The 19557-nt window shown below is 35.8% G+C and overlaps 2 protein-coding genes and 1 pseudogene across 4 annotated transcripts; 1 reads left to right on the plus strand and 2 right to left on the minus strand.

Annotated features, from left to right (window-relative positions):
• Positions 1-51: 51 nt before the first annotated feature.
• LOC130502396 (U-box domain-containing protein 45-like) lies at positions 52-2826 on the minus strand (annotated as a pseudogene).
• A 10475-nt stretch (positions 2827-13301) lies between these two features.
• LOC130502398 (non-specific lipid transfer protein GPI-anchored 1-like) lies at positions 13302-15816 on the plus strand. The gene is made up of 2 exons (XM_056997192.1): positions 13302-13738; positions 15419-15816. The coding sequence occupies exons 1-2, from the start codon at positions 13381-13383 to the stop codon at positions 15646-15648; spliced, it is 588 nt and encodes a 195-aa protein (XP_056853172.1). The 5' UTR covers positions 13302-13380; the 3' UTR covers positions 15649-15816.
• A 55-nt stretch (positions 15817-15871) lies between these two features.
• LOC108820723 (uncharacterized) lies at positions 15872-18744 on the minus strand. 3 transcript variants are annotated; one of them, XM_018593734.2, is made up of 8 exons: positions 18536-18744; positions 18213-18241; positions 18023-18110; positions 17743-17843; positions 17245-17661; positions 16598-17107; positions 16305-16517; positions 15872-16236 (listed from the first exon to the last, which is right to left on the minus strand). In XM_018593734.2, the coding sequence occupies exons 1-8, from the start codon at positions 18588-18590 to the stop codon at positions 15973-15975; spliced, it is 1677 nt and encodes a 558-aa protein (XP_018449236.1). In that variant the 5' UTR covers positions 18591-18744; the 3' UTR covers positions 15872-15972. The 3 variants fall into 3 exon arrangements, with proteins under 3 accessions (XP_018449236.1, XP_018449237.1, XP_018449235.1); XM_018593735.2 differs by having other exon boundaries at positions 17764-17843; positions 18023-18119; XM_018593733.2 differs by having other exon boundaries at positions 18023-18119.
• Positions 18745-19557: the final 813 nt, after the last annotated feature.

Raw genomic sequence — 19557 nt, forward strand, 5'->3', positions numbered from 1 at the left:
TTCTTAGAACTAACTTTTGTCTGAACATCAATCATAAGTTAAGAGTCATACCTGTTGTTGTCACAGCCAAGTTAAAGAGAGCCATGGCTCCAACATTCTGAGCTGAATCATTTTTTTCAATGAGAGCTGCTCCAAGAAACTGAAGCAAAGCTTCAACACACCCATTCTCCCCCATGAGAATCCTGGCCTCCTCATCATCCTTAAGCAACACTCTCATCTGCTCAACAACTCTGCACTTCTTCCTCAAAGTATCCACTTCACTCAAAGTGGTTAACAGCTCTGAACATCTCTCACAAGTGTCACTTCAGCTTCTTCCTGGTATTCTAACTCGCAAGATTCCTCTTTAATAGTCCCACTCTCTTCCAGAGGAACCACCTTCACATCCTTAAACTTACAAGAACCAACACTTTTCCCTGAAGACTCGGACACAGACAAGGCCAGCCTCCAGTAGTTAAGGTCTAGAGACTCAGGAGGTCCATCAGGGACCTGAACGCCGTTCTGCTCACACCAACTCGATATCAGAGCCTTGACACAGTAGTTAGGAGTCAAGCATAGATGAGACAGCTGCTGCTGTGTCTTGGGACATGTGCTGTGTCCATCGCTGAACCATTTCTCGATACATAATCTCTCGTACGTTTGTCCAGAGGCGATGATAACAGGATCATACATAAGCTGCAACGATATAGGGACACCTTAACTCATCTGGAGGAACAGACATCTGCACAGAACATCTCCTATTATTACTGTTGTTATTACAAGGTCTGAAGTTGAAGGAGCTCAGTTTAGACAGCTGTCTGTCGAAAGCACGGCCTGGAGGATCGTCTAGAGAGCCTTGAACAGTCGGTGAACAAGGCAGTGAGCTGCTACCTTGCGAATCATTGTCATCCCAGATCTCGCTTCTGAACAGCTTCGAGTACTTCCTCATGAGATGCAACAGGTACGCCACGATTGATTCTTTCCTCTTGTCCTCCTCCATTCTTGCCCTCTCGATGAGTTTCTTGAGGCATCTTCGCTCTGTTAGTGCTGCTCTTGAAGATGTGATGCCTAGTCTAGTAGCAGCCTGATGGAAAACTTCGAGCTCGTTGTTGTTCTCAGATGAGCTCTCGAAGTTGCCTCCTTGTTGGAGCAGTCCAATGATCTGGTCGCCAACTTCCTTCTCTGATGGATCAAGCGAGAACTGAGTGTTCTCTAGTTCCGTTATAATCTCCAAAATCTGCAAAAAGTAAGACGTGAATAAAAACCATTGAACTCTAGAAGACAAAACAAGAGTACCACAGATAGTGCTGATCCTGAGATATTTCGTGTTCAATACGAAATTAAAAATATAGGCTAAATGATAAATAATAAATTAAAATTTTTAAAAATTAAATTTACAATATCATCAAAACTAATAAGAGAGAAGAAAAAACAAAAAGTAAAACAAACCTGAGAGGCAATGGACTGTTGGACTATGTCTTCAACACGCCTAAGGCTATCTAAAAGAGAAGTTTTCGCCTTTTCGAATTTCAAAACTACTGAATCTCCTGTTATAGCCTATACCATGTCAAAAAGGAGCTTGGTTGGTTTAGACTTAGAGAGAAGAATTAAGAACTTTTGAATTGTTTTTTTATAATAAGACATATAAGAAAAAAAACTTACCAAATATAGTTTACTAGATTCAGTGCAATGGCGTAGGATGTTCTTCACTTTTTCTAAAACAACGTGAAGTGAACACAAAGCTTGTATTCCTGATTTGCTTCTCGGCCGAGCATCTTCGAGCGAGGGGAATATAGACATGATCCTGCAGTAGATCGCTGATAGGGCGTTGCACATTTCTCCATGTAGCTGAAATAATAATAATCTGTTAGCCACTCTTTTTACACTTGCAATTAAAGGAAAAAAAAAAGTCAAGAGCTAGAGGTACAGATTGATAGTATTAATTGAATCAATGCAAGAGAAGAATCTTATAATGTCTTGGTGAAATATCTCAGGGAAAAAAATTTTGAATAATTTATTGGGGGAAGAAAAAAAAAAAGGAGTCTGATTCAGATACCTTGGCATCACCAGGGGCAAAGAAACTCTCTTCAACTTCGTTAGCATCCATTGTTTGCTGTATATATATCTATGCCAATAGTTCTGTCGGTTTAAAACTCAACACTACAAGGAGGAAAAAAAAGAACATGAATCAGTGATTAGCTAAACCAGTCTACAGAAAACAAATCCAACTCAGTGTTGTGTCTAGAAAAGAAAAAAACAAATTTATAAGTAAATAAGAAACAGAGCCAAGAAGATCAAAAAGACAAGACATAAAACAAATCTGGTTAAAATAGTTAGAAGGAAGAGTCTTGGATGTCAAGTAACAGATGAAAGAAACATCAACAAATCAGAACACAAGAACAAGAATCAAAACCAATCTGGTTCATTTCCCAGAAAGAAAAAAAAAACTCAGATAAACATAAAAATCTGGTGGAAACAGAGGAACAAACATACCAAACATGAATCTTCAATCTGCATCTGATAAAAGTAGGCAGAACAACGATGAGTCTGGTCATAAACCAACAGAGGTGGTGGTCAAAAGAAGAGCATCACACATTAGCTATAATGATATACTTCTCTTTGAGATGATGTTTCTACAAATTTTCATGACAAAGTCTCTCTCGATCCCAACAAATCAGAGAGGAGAAGCTTTTGGCTATGGCTGATTCCACCTATTGAGAAAAAAAAAATTGAAGAGAAAAAAAATAAAATATTTAGTGAAGAGAAGAAAGGAGAAGTTATTCTGAAGTCAAAATAAAGCCAAGGTGCGAGGATGCAAGTACACACAAAGAGATTTGTTTTTCTATTACTTCTAAGTAAATATTATTTTAGTTATAAAGATTCTGTTCTTGTTTTACTTAAAATACTCTTTTATTTTATTTTATTCTTTTCAAATGATTTTAGATTTTGCATTAGCGACGGTATTATTAGGCGACATTTTTATTATTAGAACACAAAAAGCCAATTAGGATACTCATATTCATAGTTTCTTTTACATCATTATGGTCGTCAAATCTCTGGGATGTGACTACAAGAAAATCATTACGGTGTCTTTTTATGCAAAATGCAATGTAAGTTTTCAAATTGTCAAATGATTTGAACACTGCTGAACAAAACAAAAAGATTTGGTTAGAGTTTTCAAATTTCTAATTTTGTAGATGATAGTGTTTTCTTGTCTTTTGTCGTCGAGTGATGATAATGAATGAATATGTGATGCATAATAAACAGCTATTGACGTATTGGATCGGTCGAAGTATGAATGGTGATGCTAATCGAGAGGTCCATTTTTCACCGACATTTATTAAACACGTCTTTACTTCAAAGCTCTCCTTTTCATTTTGCCTTTCTCATGAACTACACAAGCGTGATAGAGGGTTAACCAATTAGCAAGCTATTTTCTTTTCTTTAACGAATGTGCAAGTTATTATTAGTATTAAGTAAAGATGAAAAGAAATATGCAATTTTGGGTGAATTAACTTAGCTGGTAAGAACTTTAAAGTATTTGGCAATATTGTAAGCATATGAAATTCTCAAATTTCTAAGTTAGATTTTAATTATATAAATTTAACTTTCAGTTATCGATTAGTTGGTTTGATTTTTTTTTCTATTTAAAAAATAGATTTGGAAGACAAAATACAAAATAGTTTGTATTTTAATTTTTAAATATCATAACTGCTATAAAAATTGCATACACAGACTTAAAGAGAATTATAACTTTAAACTCAGAGTAACTGCTATACAATTTATTTTTTGCCATTTCATATCAATAATATTTTAGATTTTTATTAATAAAATAATAACAGATACATTTTTGAATTTTATCTGTTTTGAAGTTTTCAACCAGTACAACCAAATAAAATAATGGGCTTCTTTGCTAAATAACAAAAAAAATATTAGATTTTGGTAGAGACATTAGAGAGAGAGATAGGAAGAAAAGGTATGAGAGATGGTAGGTTTTTGGTTAGTTAATGAATTATAGTTTTTTGTTATTAGATCTAATTTTTCTAAAATAATACTCCCTACATTTTTTAATATAAGTCGTTTTAGAGAAGTTCATTTATTCCGAATTATAAGTCGTTTTCATTTTTTTTTATGTAAAATTTATTTACACTTAATGTAGTATAATCAATGATAAATTATCTTCTATTTTTGTATTGATTGAATTGTAATTAGATAAATAATTAATGATGTTTTTGTCTAGAAAATCTAAAAATTAATGATTTTCTTAATTTATGTCTATAGTTCTCAAAAGACTTATAATAAAAACGGAGGGAGTATTAATAGAAAATTAAACCAATTATTTTATAATATTAGTGGAATTTTTTTAAACAATAACTATATGGAGAAAATCATTTATATTTCCACATCTTGTACCATTGTTGTTACGGTTATCAACTAGTATAGTAATAAAAGATACTGTTACTGTTACTTAAAGCAAAGAATAAACCAAATGTTTGAACTGTATTGGAGGGAGAGTTGAGGGTTTGCCGACTTCGACGGCCGACACGCGCCGACCATACATGTATGTGTCGGCTATTTAGATCTACATTTAAATATCCCCTAAACTACAAACCTCTCTCAATGTTCTTGAATCACCTCTATTAATTTCAGTTTTATAATTATTTACACATTATTCGTTGTCGACCATGTTCGCTTTTAATTATTATTATTTTAAAAATATGCCACAATTTTTATGATTATAAATTATTATTTCAATTTGGCATATATTCCAAAATAATATAGAGAACTCAAAAAGCTAAAATTGTCGTTTCTTTATTTATATTTTCCTAAAGAAAGTTGAATCATCACGTATAAAAAACAGAAAATTACTCAAGTTGATAAAAAAGAGAATTGGTAAAATAGAACACTCTTTTATTTATCTCATTAGGATTTTTAATCTTTAGACTACTTTTGAATATATTTTACCATTTTGTAGTCAAAAAATAATATTATAAGTTTTAAAATTTTCAAAAATATGAAAACTATTAGTAACATAAGTAAGAGTGTACATATATTTTATTAAATTATGTAACTATATTTTATTTTATGTCATATTTAAACATAGAATACTCATTCTTGTAATCTATTTAGTTTAGAACTCAGATATAAAATACACTACAATGATTTAACTTAGATATATATACAACATTTTCTTATTTATTCTATCCTACTAGAATTTGTTTTCTTTCATTATAGCAAGATAACAATGGTCTACATCAACCTCCAAAACATGTTGAAAAGTTTACTCTATGCCTAACTTAGCTTATTTGTGTTCCATAATATTTTTAACTATAAATTTAGGGTTTGCTTGATGAAAAATATATACTCAACCTATTAATCATCGTTTTAGCCTAAGTAATTTATGTATTCCACCTAAAGAACGAAAAATGAAAGTTATCATATTTCAATTAGGGAAAATTCCATAAAAATACCCGAACTAAATTTTGTTAAGCTTTTTATACCCAAACTTTTTCACTATCCAGTTTAATACCCCAACTAATTATTTTGCTAATTTAATACCCAAACTTTTAACACTGTACCATTTTAATACCTAAACTTTATTTATTTAAATAAAAATACTAATAAATTTCAAACAAAACTTAATAAAATCTCAAAAATCTAAGAAAAAAATATTAAAAATTCTAATTTTATTTTAAGATTTAGAAAAGAAGGTAAATAAACCATGGAAAATTTATTTTTACAGAAAATAAATGAATTTGAATGATAAAAATAATTTTCGTTTTTTATTTCAGAAAACAAACTAAATACAATATTTAAAAATTAGAAATTTTATTACAAAATTAATATTTTACACTATTTAGTTATTTTTATTTCTCAACACCAAAAAAAATTAGAATTTTCTGAGTTTATTTTGTAAATTTTAGAGTTTTTTAAAACTTTTATTTGAAACTTATTAGTATTTTTATTAAAATAAATAAAGTTCGGATATTAAAGTGGACACAGTTTTACAAGTTTGGATATTAAAATGAGCAAAATAATTAGTTGATGTATTAAACTGGGTAGTAAAAAAGTTTGAGTATTAAAAAGCTTAACAAAATTTTGTTCGGGTATTTTTATAGAATTTTCTCTTTCAATTATTATCTTCCGATCTGCTTTATTACTCTTGTAGGTTTAGATGTTGGGACATCAGAGGAAATATATGAGAATAATGCAAGCAACATGTATCAGTTCCAACCTTTGAGAGCCTTTAGGTCTAAGTTAGGACATCTCCAATTCCACTCCATAATTTACTTTAAATTAAGAAATGGAGTTGAAAATGGAGTGATGAGAAAAAAATAAAAGCATTACTCGGAGTAATGTTTTTATTTTTTGGTCATCATTCCATTTTCCACTCCATTTTTAACTTCATTTCTTAATTTGGAGTAAATTATGGAGTGAGGTTGGATATGCTATTAGACTGGACTGTGAATAGCTCTTTTTCCAAATTAAAGTCAAACAATCTTGATAGCAAACAGATAATTCACGTTGGTAACACTTGACACTTTCTTTCAAATCCTGGAGTGCGTTTCTTTTTTTAAACCAGAACATTCTTATTTCTTGTTATTCAAGGAGAGAAAAGCTGGAGACCAAGAAGAGAGAAATAAAGAAAGTGAATTGGATCAGATTAACTATACATATGACTCTCGTGTCTGCTTCTTTAAAAAGAAGATTTGATGATAAGTTTTGTTTGAGAAGAAACATAGGAAACATAGGTAGGTAACCGTTGAAGGATTAAATAAGACAAGTGTTTGATCTACAAACTTCTAAAAATTATTGAATTCGATAATCAGATCATCGTTAGTCAATGGCTTGTACCTTTGAAAAGTTTCACATAATTAAAAGAAGGAATCGAAATTACATCTCTCTTAATATTACTAAGTACTAACTAATAGTAGTAGTATATTAATGGGATGTGCAGTAGAAGCTGAAAATCCTTTTATTTTTTGGCAAGTCGTCCCTACGTGTGAATTTTCTTTAATTATATTTGTTAGTTAGTTTAGTTGAGAGTCTCCTCTACGAAATTTACTTATGAGACGTATCAAATAAGTCACTATAAAGTATAATTGTCCACGAGTAACGACTTTAGATTATCAGATCTCGTCAAAGAAACTATATTTTTAAAGTGGTCTTCAACAACAATAAGTACAAGGACAGGTTGATCATATTGCTTTTTCATTTCCAGATATCATATTGGGTTTAGTTTCAGAGATCATATTGCTTTTTTATTTTAGTTTTAACTTCATAGATAGTTTACAAAAAAAAAAACTTCATAGTTTGTAATCATATATAGTAATGGTTTAGAATGTAGATTTAGTAGTTATTTAGAAATTTATCGGTCAATACGGTAAGAAGCCATCGTATGTGATGCAAAGTACATCATGTTATCTTTGTTAGTGGTAGACCTAAACAATCTAGAAGCTTTTACATGTATTTAGATTTGGTATTCACAATTCCATCTATAAACTACAAAGTATTGAAGTGGAAAATCAGAATTCTAATCACTTGAAAAATATATGAAGGAACTTATCTCTCTAGTATTCTTCACTATGTGGAATCTTATATTTTTTACTTGGAAATATCTATAAGTTTCCTTATTTAGACATATATGTGCCATGTGCCATGTGGAATCTTATATTAGCTTTGGCTTTTTTTTTTTCTCTCGTGGATTAAGTTAACTTTTTTTACCGAGTTAGAGGTTTTCGAGTATGTAAGCCCATACATATTTTTGGACTAAGTTTAAACAATTTAATTTAACTAATTCCTTAAAATAGATTTATTTCAATCCAATCTGAACATGTGATCTCAAAGATCATTTGTAGGTGAACTAGGAATTTAAACTACTAGATTAATTGGTAGTACTTCTTGTGATTTTTCCCTTTTAGTATTAGAATAAAGATGTCTATTGTTATCATAATTTGATTGTTTGTTGGGTTTTCTTCATCAGCCAAGGTATATGCCACAAGTGAATAGATGATGAGTGTAGGGTAGGTTTTCGTCCTCTATGTGGATGAACAACCGACTTGGATTGGCTTTCGTGAGCAAGATTGAACGTCAGGATCAACCTACATAATGTTAAGGAAGGGTCTAGAGAGTTCTTGGACCGACGTACAATATATGTTATACGGAATATGCTGTGTAGATATCTTAGGATATATTCTGTTCTGATTCGGTGTTATCACCACACATGTATTACGTTGTATATAAGTCACCATTGAGACGTGAATAATATTAAGATCTCTTCAACCTATCTCTCGACTTACATGGTATCAGAGCCACTGTGAGGCTAGATCTGTGAAACTTGTTTAGTCCGAGAGAAAATCACCAAAATATGAGTGGAGAGAAATCAGATATTGTGAGTTTGGGAAAGTCTTCAGTTGAAGCAAACATGTCTCCTTATTACCTTGCTCCGGCAGATAATCCGGGGACTTGTATCTCACCTGTGGTGCTGAGTGGAGAGAACTACGCTGAGTGGGCTTCAGAGCTTGAGAACGCTCTTAGAGCTAAGCGTAAGATCAGTTTTATCAATGGGACCTTGACGCTTCCTGACGAGAAGGAGAAGCCGATGGAAGCAGAGATGTGGAGGACGGTGAATTCGATGATTGTTGGGTGGATAAGAGCTTCGATCTCACCGGCTCTGCGATCAACGATTCCATTCTCTCCTGATGCGTGTAAGTTGTGGAAAGAGCTTAAGAAACGCTTCTCTGTGGGGAGTGGAGTTCGAGTTCATCAGCTTAAAGCTGAATTGGCGTCGTGTAAGCAAGATGGTGCTAGCGTTATGGAGTACTTTGGAAGGCTGTCGCAGAAGTGGGAAGAGTTGTTAAATTGCAAACCTCTTCCTTTGTGTACCTGCAATGCGTCTGAAGTGTATTCCAAGGAATATGAGGAAGAGAAAGTACATCAGTTTCTCATGGGGCTGGACGAGGCGCGTTATGGCAATGTTTGCACTAACATCATTGGGATGGAGCCACTTCCAGATCTCAACTCTGTGTATCAGAGAGTTGTACGTGAAGAGAAGAGGATAGGTGCAGGAAGGATGGAATCCAAAGATGCTCCGGTTGGGTTTAATGCGAGAGTGGAGAATCGTGGAGATGAGACGATGACTGGAGGTGCTGTTGCAGCAGTTGCTCGAGGTCGGAGTTCTATTGTGTGCAATCATTGTGGGCGAACTGGTCATGAGAAGAAGGAGTGTTGGCAACTCATTGGCTTCCCTGAGTGGTTCACTGATCGCAGTCAAGGAGGCAGAGGTGGCAGAGGCAGAGGACGCGGTTCCAGACCACTTAACAACGGTTCTAGAGGAAACGCACAAGCGGCCACAGCCACTACGAGTATGAACCAGAACGCAGGCATACCTCCACTGAGTGCTGAGCAATGGGCATCATTGACATCCTTCTTGGAGAAACAGAAATCTGCGCCAATACCAGACAAGTTGAATGGTACGGTACAGACTGGTGAGGTTATTATAGACACGGGTGCTTCGCACCATATGACAGGCGATAGAATGTTACTTACTGATGTGAGAAGTATTGTTCCATGTCGAGTTTGTTTCGCCGATGGTAGCTATGTCATGGCAACCAAGAGTGGTAGCTTGGAGTTGTCTAAGAAGCTTACGTTGATAAATGTTCTTTATGTTCAGAATCTGAACTGTACTTTGTTATCAGTTGCAAAGCTGCTCAAGCAGACTGGTTGTCTTGCGATGTTTACTGATACTCTTTGTGTATTGCAGGACCGTTTTACGAGGACTCTGATTGGAGCCGGTGAAGTTAAAGATGGTGTTTATGTTTATCGGGATGTGACAGTAGCGAGAGGACATCGAGTTAAGGCTTCAGAAGATCAAACTTTATGGCATTGTCGACTGGGTCATCCTGCATTTGGTGTTTTGAGTTATTTACCTTTTATTTCTGGTGTTAAAGATGTCACAACCAAGTTTGGTGGATGTGATATCTGTTTTCAGTCTAAGCAAACAAAAGAGATGTTTTCAGAAAGTTCTAATAAAAGTTTGAGTTCATTTGAGTTGATACATACCGATTTATGGGGTCCATATCGCATACCATCCTCTTGTGGTGCTGTTTACTTTCTCACCATAGTGGACGACTACTCAAGGGCAGTTTGGATACACCTACTGCTAGAAAAGAGCGAAGTGAGAACAGTTCTTCCGAACTTTATTGCTTTTGCTGATCGCCAATTTGGCAAGAAGGTAAAAACGGTGAGAAGTGATAATGGCACAGAGTTTACGTGCTTGACAAGGTACTTTGGCGAGAGAGGGATCTTGCACCAGACATCGTGTGTGGGTACGCCGCAGCAAAATGGGAGAGTAGAGAGGAAGCATCGCCATATACTAAACGTTGCAAGGTCACTACTCTTTCAGGCAAGTCTTCCTGTGCGTTTTTGGGGAGAGAGTGTATTGGCGGCTGCTCATCTTATTAATATGACACCTACGAAGCTTCTCCTAGGGAAATCACCATACGAATGTCTATACGGGAGCAAGCCTTCGTACGAGAACATTCGAGTGTTTGGATGCTTGGCTTTCGCACATCAAGCAAGGAGGGATAAAGATAAATTCGGAGTTAGAAGCAAGAGATGTGTATTTGTTGGATACCCATACGGTAAGAAGGGATGGAAGCTGTATGATCTAGAGAAAAAAAAGATCTTTGTCTCTCGAGACGTGGTATTTGATGAGATGGAGTTCCCGTTTGAAAAAGATGAAGTAAGAGAGAAGTTGTCGTCTTCTACACCTGTAGTAATGGAGCCTGGTTTGTATGATGAGTTCCCTCAGATTGAGATTGTCGTGGAAAGGGGGAGTGATAAGAACGTGGTCGACTCGAGTGCAGATGAACACATGGACGCTGGAAATGAGGGAGTAAGTCAGGTTGATGAAGCTGCTCCTGCAACTATACCGACGGATGAACAGTTAGGGCGTGGTCATAGGCAACCAACTCAGTCGGTTAAACTAAAAGACTACGTTCTGTACAATGTGGAGAGTTCTCCTGATAAACATAACATCGTCTACAACACCGGTATCCGAGACGAGTCGTCGTCTAATGGTTCAGGTAAAACACTTTATCCGATCTCTGAGTATGTGTGTGATGATCGGTTTTCTGATGCTCATCAGGCTTTTCTTGCGGCGGTGAGCGCTGGTTTAATACCAAAGAACTACAAGGAGGCATTTAAAGATAAAAGATGGCGAAAAGCAGTGAAGGTAGAAGTTGATGCACTTGAGCTGAGCCGAACATGGGATGTTGTAGACTTACCTGCTGGGAAGAAGGCCATTGGTAGCAAATGGGTGTTCACAATCAAATACAACGCAGATGGGACGATAGAGAGATATAAAGCTCGTCTTGTCTGTTGCGGAAATCATCAAGTAGAAGGAGAGGATTATGAAGAAACATTTGCACCGGTCGCCAAGATGGATACAGTAAGGACTTTGTTGGAAGTTGCAGCAGCAAAGAATTGGGAGGTACACCAAATGGATGTGCACAATGCATTTTTGCATGGAGATCTTGAGGAAGAAGTATTCATGAGACTTCCTCCAGGGTTTCAATCTGATAATCCCAATAAAGTATGTAGACTGCGGAAATCTTTGTACGGATTGAAACAAGCTCCTAGGTGCTGGTTTGAGAAGTTGACAAAGGCTCTTGCAGGTTTTGGCTTTGTACAATCCTATGAGGATTACTCGCTATTCATTTACACTAAAGGAGACAAGTGTGTTCGAGTTCTAGTATATGTCGATGACTTGATTGTAGCAGGTAATGATCTCGACATGATGGTGAAGTTCAAGAAATATTTGAGTGATTGTTTTCACATGAAAGATCTTGGAAAAGCCAAGTATTTTCTGGGTATAGAGATCGCAAGAGGGCCTCAGGGGATGTTTCTGTCCCAGCGTAAGTACGCATTAGACATCGTAAGTGAAGCTGGAATGCTCGGGTGTAAACCAGTAAGTACACCAATGGAGGTGAATCATCAGCTGTTAGGCGATAAGAGTTCTCTGTATGTTGATCCGGTGCGGTTTCGGAGAGTTGTGGGGCGTCTCGTTTACTTAACCATAACACGGCCGGACTTGTCGTATGCGGTTCACGTGTTGTCTCAGGTGATGCACGAGCCAAGAGAAGCTCACTGGGATGCTGTCATGAGAGTGTTGCGATACATAAAAGGGAGTCCAGGACAGGGGGTTATGTTAAGATCAGACAGTGACTTGAAGATTCAAGCTTATTGCGACTCTGATTACAACTCTTGTCCGCTGACGAGGAGATCATTATCAGCATATATGGTCTTACTGGGTAATTCACCTGTCGCCTGGAAGACTAAGAAGCAAGATACGGTGTCCCACTCATCTGCAGAAGCGGAGTACAGAGCGATGTCTGATGCATTGAAAGAGTTGAAATGGATGAAGAGACTCTTGGCTGATCTTGGAGTAGAGCATGAGATGCCAATGGAGTTGTTTTGTGATAGTAAGGCTGCTATCTATATTGCAGCTAACCCGGTTTTCCATGAACGGACGAAGCATATTGAGAAGGATTGTCACAGTGTGAGAGATGCAGTGAAGGCTAAGCTCATTAGTACAGTGCATGTTCGGACAAATGAGCAGCTTGCGGATATCCTGACGAAGGCACTAGGAGCATCGGCATTCAGATATTTGTTATCCAAGTATGGAGTCTGTGATTTGCACGCTCCAACTTGAGGGGGAGTGTTAAGGAAGGGTCTAGAGAGTTCTTGGACCGACGTACAATATATGTTATACGGAATATGCTGTGTAGATATCTTAGGATATATTCTGTTCTGATTCGGTGTTATCACCACACATGTATTACGTTGTATATAAGTCACCATTGAGACGTGAATAATATTAAGATCTCTTCAACCTATCTCTCGACTTACACATAACACGAAACAGCTCTGAAACCTACTGGAAGGAAGAAGAAGTGTTTTCCTCTGACTAGCTTTCGAACTGCAAGTGCACATAAGACGATTACAATACCTAGAGATTGGTAAGAACATACTCACATTTGGGCTATGCGTTATAATGAAAAGAACAAACGTGCATATAATTTGGGCTAAAATGCGTTATAATGAAAGAACATTACTCACGTTTTTTAAAAGCACTTTCCTTATTGATAAACCTATGTGTTATTTCACTCTTTTGCGTCAATAATACCAACACGCAAACAAACAAAAAGGTCAATAAATCAAGAATTATATCAGCGTCGACTCTTAATGTTAATATGTATTATGGTTGTGGATCTAAACTCCCAACTACACATACCACAGTGACATTTATTACACAACACACCACAAAGTCATTTAAGCTTTTAAATACAAACAAAATCCCCAACAGAAAAAGAGCAGAAAAAAAAGTGTGAAAGACTAAAAATGAAGGGTTTCTACTTTCACCTCTTCCTAGTAACCATGACGGTCGTTGCCTCCATCTCCGCTGCTACACCGGCGGCTCCGGCGGGAGGAGGATCTTTGTTAGACGAATGTAGCAAAGATATTCAAACGGTGACTTTGTGTTTGGATTTCGCGACAGGGAAGGCACCAAATCCATCTAAGAAGTGTTGTGACGCTATCGAAGGAATAAAAGAGAAAGATCCAAAGTGTTTGTGTTTCTTGATTCAACAAGCCAAGTCAGGAGGACAAGCTTTTAAGGATCTTGGTATTCAAGAAGCCAAACTCATTCAACTTCCAACTTCTTGTCAGCTCCACAACGCTAGCATCTCCAACTGTCCAAGTACGTTTTCTCGTTTATTTGGCTCAAAGTTCTTTGTATCAACATATTAATCTCGATCTGCTTATGAGTTATGATATCTTCATGTGTCTATATGCGAACCAAAGACATGCAAATTACTTAGATATTGAGATTGAGACTAGCTAAATAGAGAAATAGTGACCTGGTGTTAGGCAAAACCGGTCAAAACTATCTATATGATACACATTGTTTCGACCAAGACAAGTGGGTTAGTGATTTTGTTTATATTAATAATGAGTTTTATATAACTGGAGGACATGCGTTGTCAAAAACCTGCTTTCATGAGTTTTATAGCTTTTAATGCTCCAAGTTAAATGAAACCAACCAACCAATAGCCAATTTAGCTATAAATACTTTAGGGACCCAATACTTTAACGCGGCAGGTATCAGGTTGCAACTAGATTTACAGAACATCGCATTTAATTTATAGCACATTTCTATAAGCTACTTTTACTATGAGAAATTGCCAAAAATACCATTTTCATAGTACCACTTTTCATGTTTACACTAACCACTTTTACCACTACTTTTAATGAATGGTTTAGATTTGAACGTTTAGGATTTAGGGTTTAGATTTTATGTTTTAGGGTTTAGATTTGATGTTTTAGGGTTTAGGGTATAAAGTTTAGGGTTTAGAGTTGAGGATTTAGGGTTTATAGTTGAGGTTTCAGGGTTTAGGGTTTAGGATATTGAATTTAGGGTATATAGTATAGGGTTTAGGGTTTAGAGTTGAAGATTTAGGGTTTAGGGTTTAGAATTGGGGTTTAGGATTTAGAATTTTGGATTAAAATTTTGAAAAACATATAAAAACAAAGATATAAGAGTCTTTAACATTTTAATAAATAAGGTATTTTTGAAAATGTGTACTTAATGGTGGTAAAGATGAATAATGGTACCTTCAAAGTGGTATTTTTAAAAATTCCCCTTTTACTATACAGCCATTTGTTTTTATTTTCAAAAGAGAGCCACTTTATATTCAACAGTCTTTGCGATTATGATAGAGATCGTTTTAGTTTCAGAAAACACTAAAATCAGAAATTTATAGTGATTGTAACTGTAACTAAAAAATTAGATTTTACTATTGAATTTACGACCTAATAAAAATCCAATGTTACTAATTTTTTAAAAACAATTTAATTCATAAAATAAAACTCATAAAGTAATATTATACCTCCTCTTAAATGCTCTTTACTTTTTAATATTTCACATTGTTTTGTTTAATATAGATATTTGACTTTGAAATGATTGACTGATTATAGTCGAATTTTCAAGAATATACTTTCTGCAATAAAATAATCTGTTTGGTCTGTTGACATATACTCCCTCCGTTTTTCAATAAGTGTCATTGTAGAAAAAAATTTTCGTTGCAAAATAAGTGTCGTTTTAGTATTTCAATGCAGAATTTATTAATTTTATTTTGTATTTTATTTTTCTATTGGTTGAGATGTATGGGTAATGATGTTTTTGTATGGAAAATATGCAAAATTTAATGATTTCTTAATCCGTGTGCACAACTCTAAAACAACACTTATTCAGAAACAGAGGGAGTATATTGTTTACATGTTATAAGTTTTTTTTTTTTGAGAAAGATTTTTTTTTTTTGAAACATTTGAGAAAGATTGTTTACATGTTAAAAGTTACAAACGTGCATTGAATGAACAGAACTCCTCGGGATTTTGCCAAGCTCACCAGAGGCAGCCGTATTCACAACAAGCAATGCCACCTCAACAACACCGTCTGCACCGGGAGGAACGTCTCCAGCAACTCCAGCGATGTCTAGCGAGAAAGCAGGATCAGCTTCCATAAAAGATGGCCACGCCGTAATGGCTCTAGCCGTCGCTTCGATGACCGTCTCCTTCCTCTCGACCTTGCCTTGGATGGGTTTGGCCTAGACGGTAGGCACGTGATGCTTTGCCAAAGGCACGTGACATTAGGGGGATGTAATCTTTCTTTCTTTATTGTGTGGAGCTTTTGTCTCAAAATTTTAAGACTTATCTTGTCGAGTGTGTTTCTTGCTTCGGACCATTTGTTGTAATGAATGAACTTTCCCGCTTAATCTTTATCTCTTTCGACACATAACTAAAGTTTTATATTACAACCTAAGCTCCTTAACTATGTCGTCAATAGTACAAAATCAAGAGTATAAAAACCACAATTTTAATCCTCTTCAAATACAAATTCCCCAAAAGAAGAAGAGAGGTCTTTTAAGTTAAAATTTAATTGAGTTTTTGTTGCAAGACCAAAGCTTCTGCAAAGCTCTTGGTCATTTCCCTTACATAGTCTTCATGGAGAGAACTTGTGTGATGTGCTGCTGGACCAGAGGCTCTGAGATTTTCAAGAACAGCACGTTGTTGTCTGGCTTTTCTGTCTTGTATAGCTCTCTGCCTCTCTTCATAGAAGCTAAAGTCGTCGAGGATCGAAGAACGCATCTCACAGCTATCGAATATATTTAACATCTCTCTGCCTTGTTCCAGCCCCACCTGCAGATAAGAAAACACAATCAAGAAAAGAATGTGCAAGACAAGAAGAGTCTAGTTTTTTTTTTTACCTCTTGGGTGTCTCTACTGTTAGTGACAGGCTTATTGTCATTGTCTTCAATTATGATGTGGCGAAAGAGACTGTTGGGAACATCTTTAACGATCAGCCATTTGACCGGGAAGTGTCCTGACCATCTATCCTGTTGCCAGTACTCCACACTTGTCTCGAAATCAACCGGTCCAACCATCTCAGCCACTCCACAAAACTGTGCACTTGCATTCACCTGAAAAAAACATAGATCAAAACTAACCGAACTAACTGAATCAGAGACACAAAGCTAAAGCCTGAGATTAGGCAATTTACCGAGAACAAAAGAAAGACTGGGCACGCCACTTTTTTAGTCTTGGCTTCACGATAGGCAGCATCCAGCTTCTTGTTTCCGTTTTTAGTGCTCGCCCAAACACAGTACTTCATGCTCTTGTAGACATTATCCTCGCTATACGACTTAATAACGAAGAACTTTGCGTCGTCCCTGAACCTGGAGAGCAGCAGATCTTGTTGACAAAAACGACCAGCGTGATCATCAGTGATCATTTTGCTTTTACCGTTTGGTCTCAAGGCCCTAGGCCCTCCTCTCTTTCTCTCGGTAAGCAGATCAGACATAGCGGGGCTATGGTAAAAGTCCCTGCAGCTTGCACTTCTTGATTCATCGAGTGGTGGTGACAGGTTATTATAATCAAGATCCCAAGTCGGTCTAGGAGAAGAAGAAGAAGAATAAGCAGAGAAAGAGGCTCTTCTGCATTGGTTGTAAACTTGCTCTCTGTAACTTAAGCTTGCAGCAGATTCTTCAAAATCAAATCGACGTGGTGAACCCTGCGTTAGTGTATCAACAACAAGCTTTGTCCATTAATAATAAGAGGTTCGGACATAGAAAAGAGTCTAAAGGTGCAGTAGCATAGGTGTATCAAAAAGCTGAACTACTAGTAGAGGGAGTGATTAGAGAAACTAACCATATCAAAATCATTTGCAGATTGGTCCAGATAGCTAGGATATTGATGATTCATACTTCTTCTGGTGGATGATGCCACTGGTCCAGTGAAGGGGTTGAGTTTAAGACCAAATTTATAACCATTTCTTAAGCCAAGATTTCCGGTAGAGCGCATCATGTAATCAATCTCTAAACTGTTTATCTCGTTCCACTGAGACATGAGAAACTCTGAAGAAACATGAGTAGGTTCTGGGAGTGGATAATGTTGGTTTGATGAGTGAAAAGGAGCGAAATAGCTTCTTGCATCATCATCAGCATAGAGGTCACCACCACCATAGTACTGTGGCGACGATTGATATCTGGTAGAATTAGATGGCCTGTGAAAGTCAGATGGTACACCGTTACCATGGTAAAACATGTCGTCATATCTCATCATGCCCTGTAACAAAATGGAAAGAGAAAAAGATAAATAAATGAACATTAGAAATCAAAAGAAGCTAGTGAGAGTATAATGGGATACGTTGTTAGATGATGTACACACAGGATAGACTTCTTCAAAGCTTAGAATATCTGTATTTGAATGGTACGGCCTTGGAGTAGTATCAGCTGCATTTTCATAGCCTGAGAGAACATTGATGAAACAAAACAAAACCTCAACATCTTAGTACAATAACAGCTAAGAAGATGATAAAAAAACAATATAATACTGTAGAGATTCACAAGATTAGTTGGTAACAAGTAAACTAGAGTTAAAATGTTAGAGAACTGATAAAAGGAAGCATCACAGAGAGAGACCTAACCTCCGATGTGAAATGAGTCTGTGTTAGAACCAGCAGAAAAAGCAGTAGTAGTACCACACAAAGGGCGAAGAAAGCTGCTATTCGTGTCCTGCAAAATCTAGACACCAAGTAATCAAAATACTGGAGCTAGAGCTAGCTTATACATCAAATAAGAGGCCAGTAATAATGCCATTCGTAAAACCAAAGTCACCTGATGTTGGAGAACACTCTTGTCTGAACCTAAAAGAACAGATAAAGACACAGCACAAAACACCCACTAAGTAAAAAGATAATAATACAGAAAAAAATTGGTGTAACATAAAAAAGCAAGCACATGCCGAAAGGGCAAAGCTTTACTAGTTTACAATCACAATGTTTTTTTTTTTCTTTCTCAAAAAGGGCAAAAATTTCATCAACGAAATGGCAGATAAAATGAAGAACAGAGAAAACCTATTTCAAGCAGCACGAGAATAGCGTATAAAGTTTAAACCTTCTTTTTTTTAATCGAATGAGGGTTTTTATTCTTTTTGTTACCAGTGGAAGGAGAAGAGTTGGTGGTGGTGGTGGTGCTTCGGTTAGAAGCGGCCATGGATAAAACCCCCAGTACGGAAACTGCCAATCGGAGGAGGCTGCAAAAACAAAAGGAAGAAACGATGATGTCTCCTCTATAAAGTGAGATAACCTCAAGTGTTGATTTTTTTTTTTTTTTTGACGACGACGATTCGAGTTTTGCAGAGTGTTTGGGTGCTTGGATAACAATTCAATATAAATTTATTTTTAGTCAGATAGTTCACTGAATCACATTCTTTGATCTGATTGGGTGACAAAAAGTACTGGACTAGTTGTGTAACTGATACGAGTTTAATGTAGGAGAATTTGATGTGTACCAAAATATATACACGGTATTAAACCACCGTGACAACAATATATACACATGACTTTGATATTAATACTAGTTTCTAAAGAGGTTGGGATGTTACATGTTTGGTTGATGGCTTGCATTTCAACCTTTTTGTACCCCTCGAATTAAATAAAGTGAGTGTGGCGGGACCAAGGGTGTCTTTAGATTAAGAACCAGATCATGAAAAAGGCTTTGACTATACGAAAACATAAGTTGATGCAATTAGACCGTCTCTAATAATTTTTCTCATTTGTATGGAGTTTATAATTTTCTCTTTTCTTTTCTCTTTCAAAATAAAGTGAGTTTTATTCAAATGATTTTTTTCTTTTTCTTAATTTATTCACTTATAAAAATTGTTTCAAATATCATAAATTAGATGTTATTTTACAAAAATACATTCAACCAAAAATGCTTTAAAATTTGAGTTTATGGTTTAGAACTTTGCTTAACAATTCAGGACGGTTAGTTTAGTTCTTTTTATAAAAAAATTAGAGTATTTACGAATATTATATTTTAAAGATAAAATTTGAAAAATGATATCAAGTTTATGATAAATTAGAATTTTGTTAAAAATTTACTTGAGATACTGTAAATTAGCTATCGTTTTCCAAAAAATACATTTAATCCAAAATATTGTGATAGTTACTTTTAGTTA

The sequence above is a fragment of the Raphanus sativus genome, unplaced genomic scaffold, assembly GCF_000801105.2.
Source record: "Raphanus sativus cultivar WK10039 unplaced genomic scaffold, ASM80110v3 Scaffold0539, whole genome shotgun sequence".
Taxonomy (NCBI): domain Eukaryota; kingdom Viridiplantae; phylum Streptophyta; class Magnoliopsida; order Brassicales; family Brassicaceae; genus Raphanus; species Raphanus sativus.

Excerpts from the sequence above, each read along its gene's own strand:
- LOC130502398 (XM_056997192.1), top strand. The coding sequence starts at position 13,381 with ATGAAGGGTTTCTACTTTCACCTCTTCCTAGTAACCATGACGGTCGTT. Across the intron at positions 13,739-15,418 it reads TAGCATCTCCAACTGTCCAA|AACTCCTCGGGATTTTGCCA; the intron begins GTACGTTTTCTC and ends TTGAATGAACAG.
- LOC108820723 (XM_018593733.2), bottom strand. The coding sequence starts at position 18,590 with ATGGCCGCTTCTAACCGAAGCACCACCACCACCACCAACTCTTCTCCT. Across the intron at positions 17,844-18,022 it reads AGACTCATTTCACATCGGAG|GCTATGAAAATGCAGCTGAT; the intron begins GTTAGGTCTCTC and ends ATGTTCTCTCAG. Across the intron at positions 16,237-16,304 it reads ACAGTAGAGACACCCAAGAG|GTGGGGCTGGAACAAGGCAG; the intron begins GTAAAAAAAAAA and ends TCTTATCTGCAG.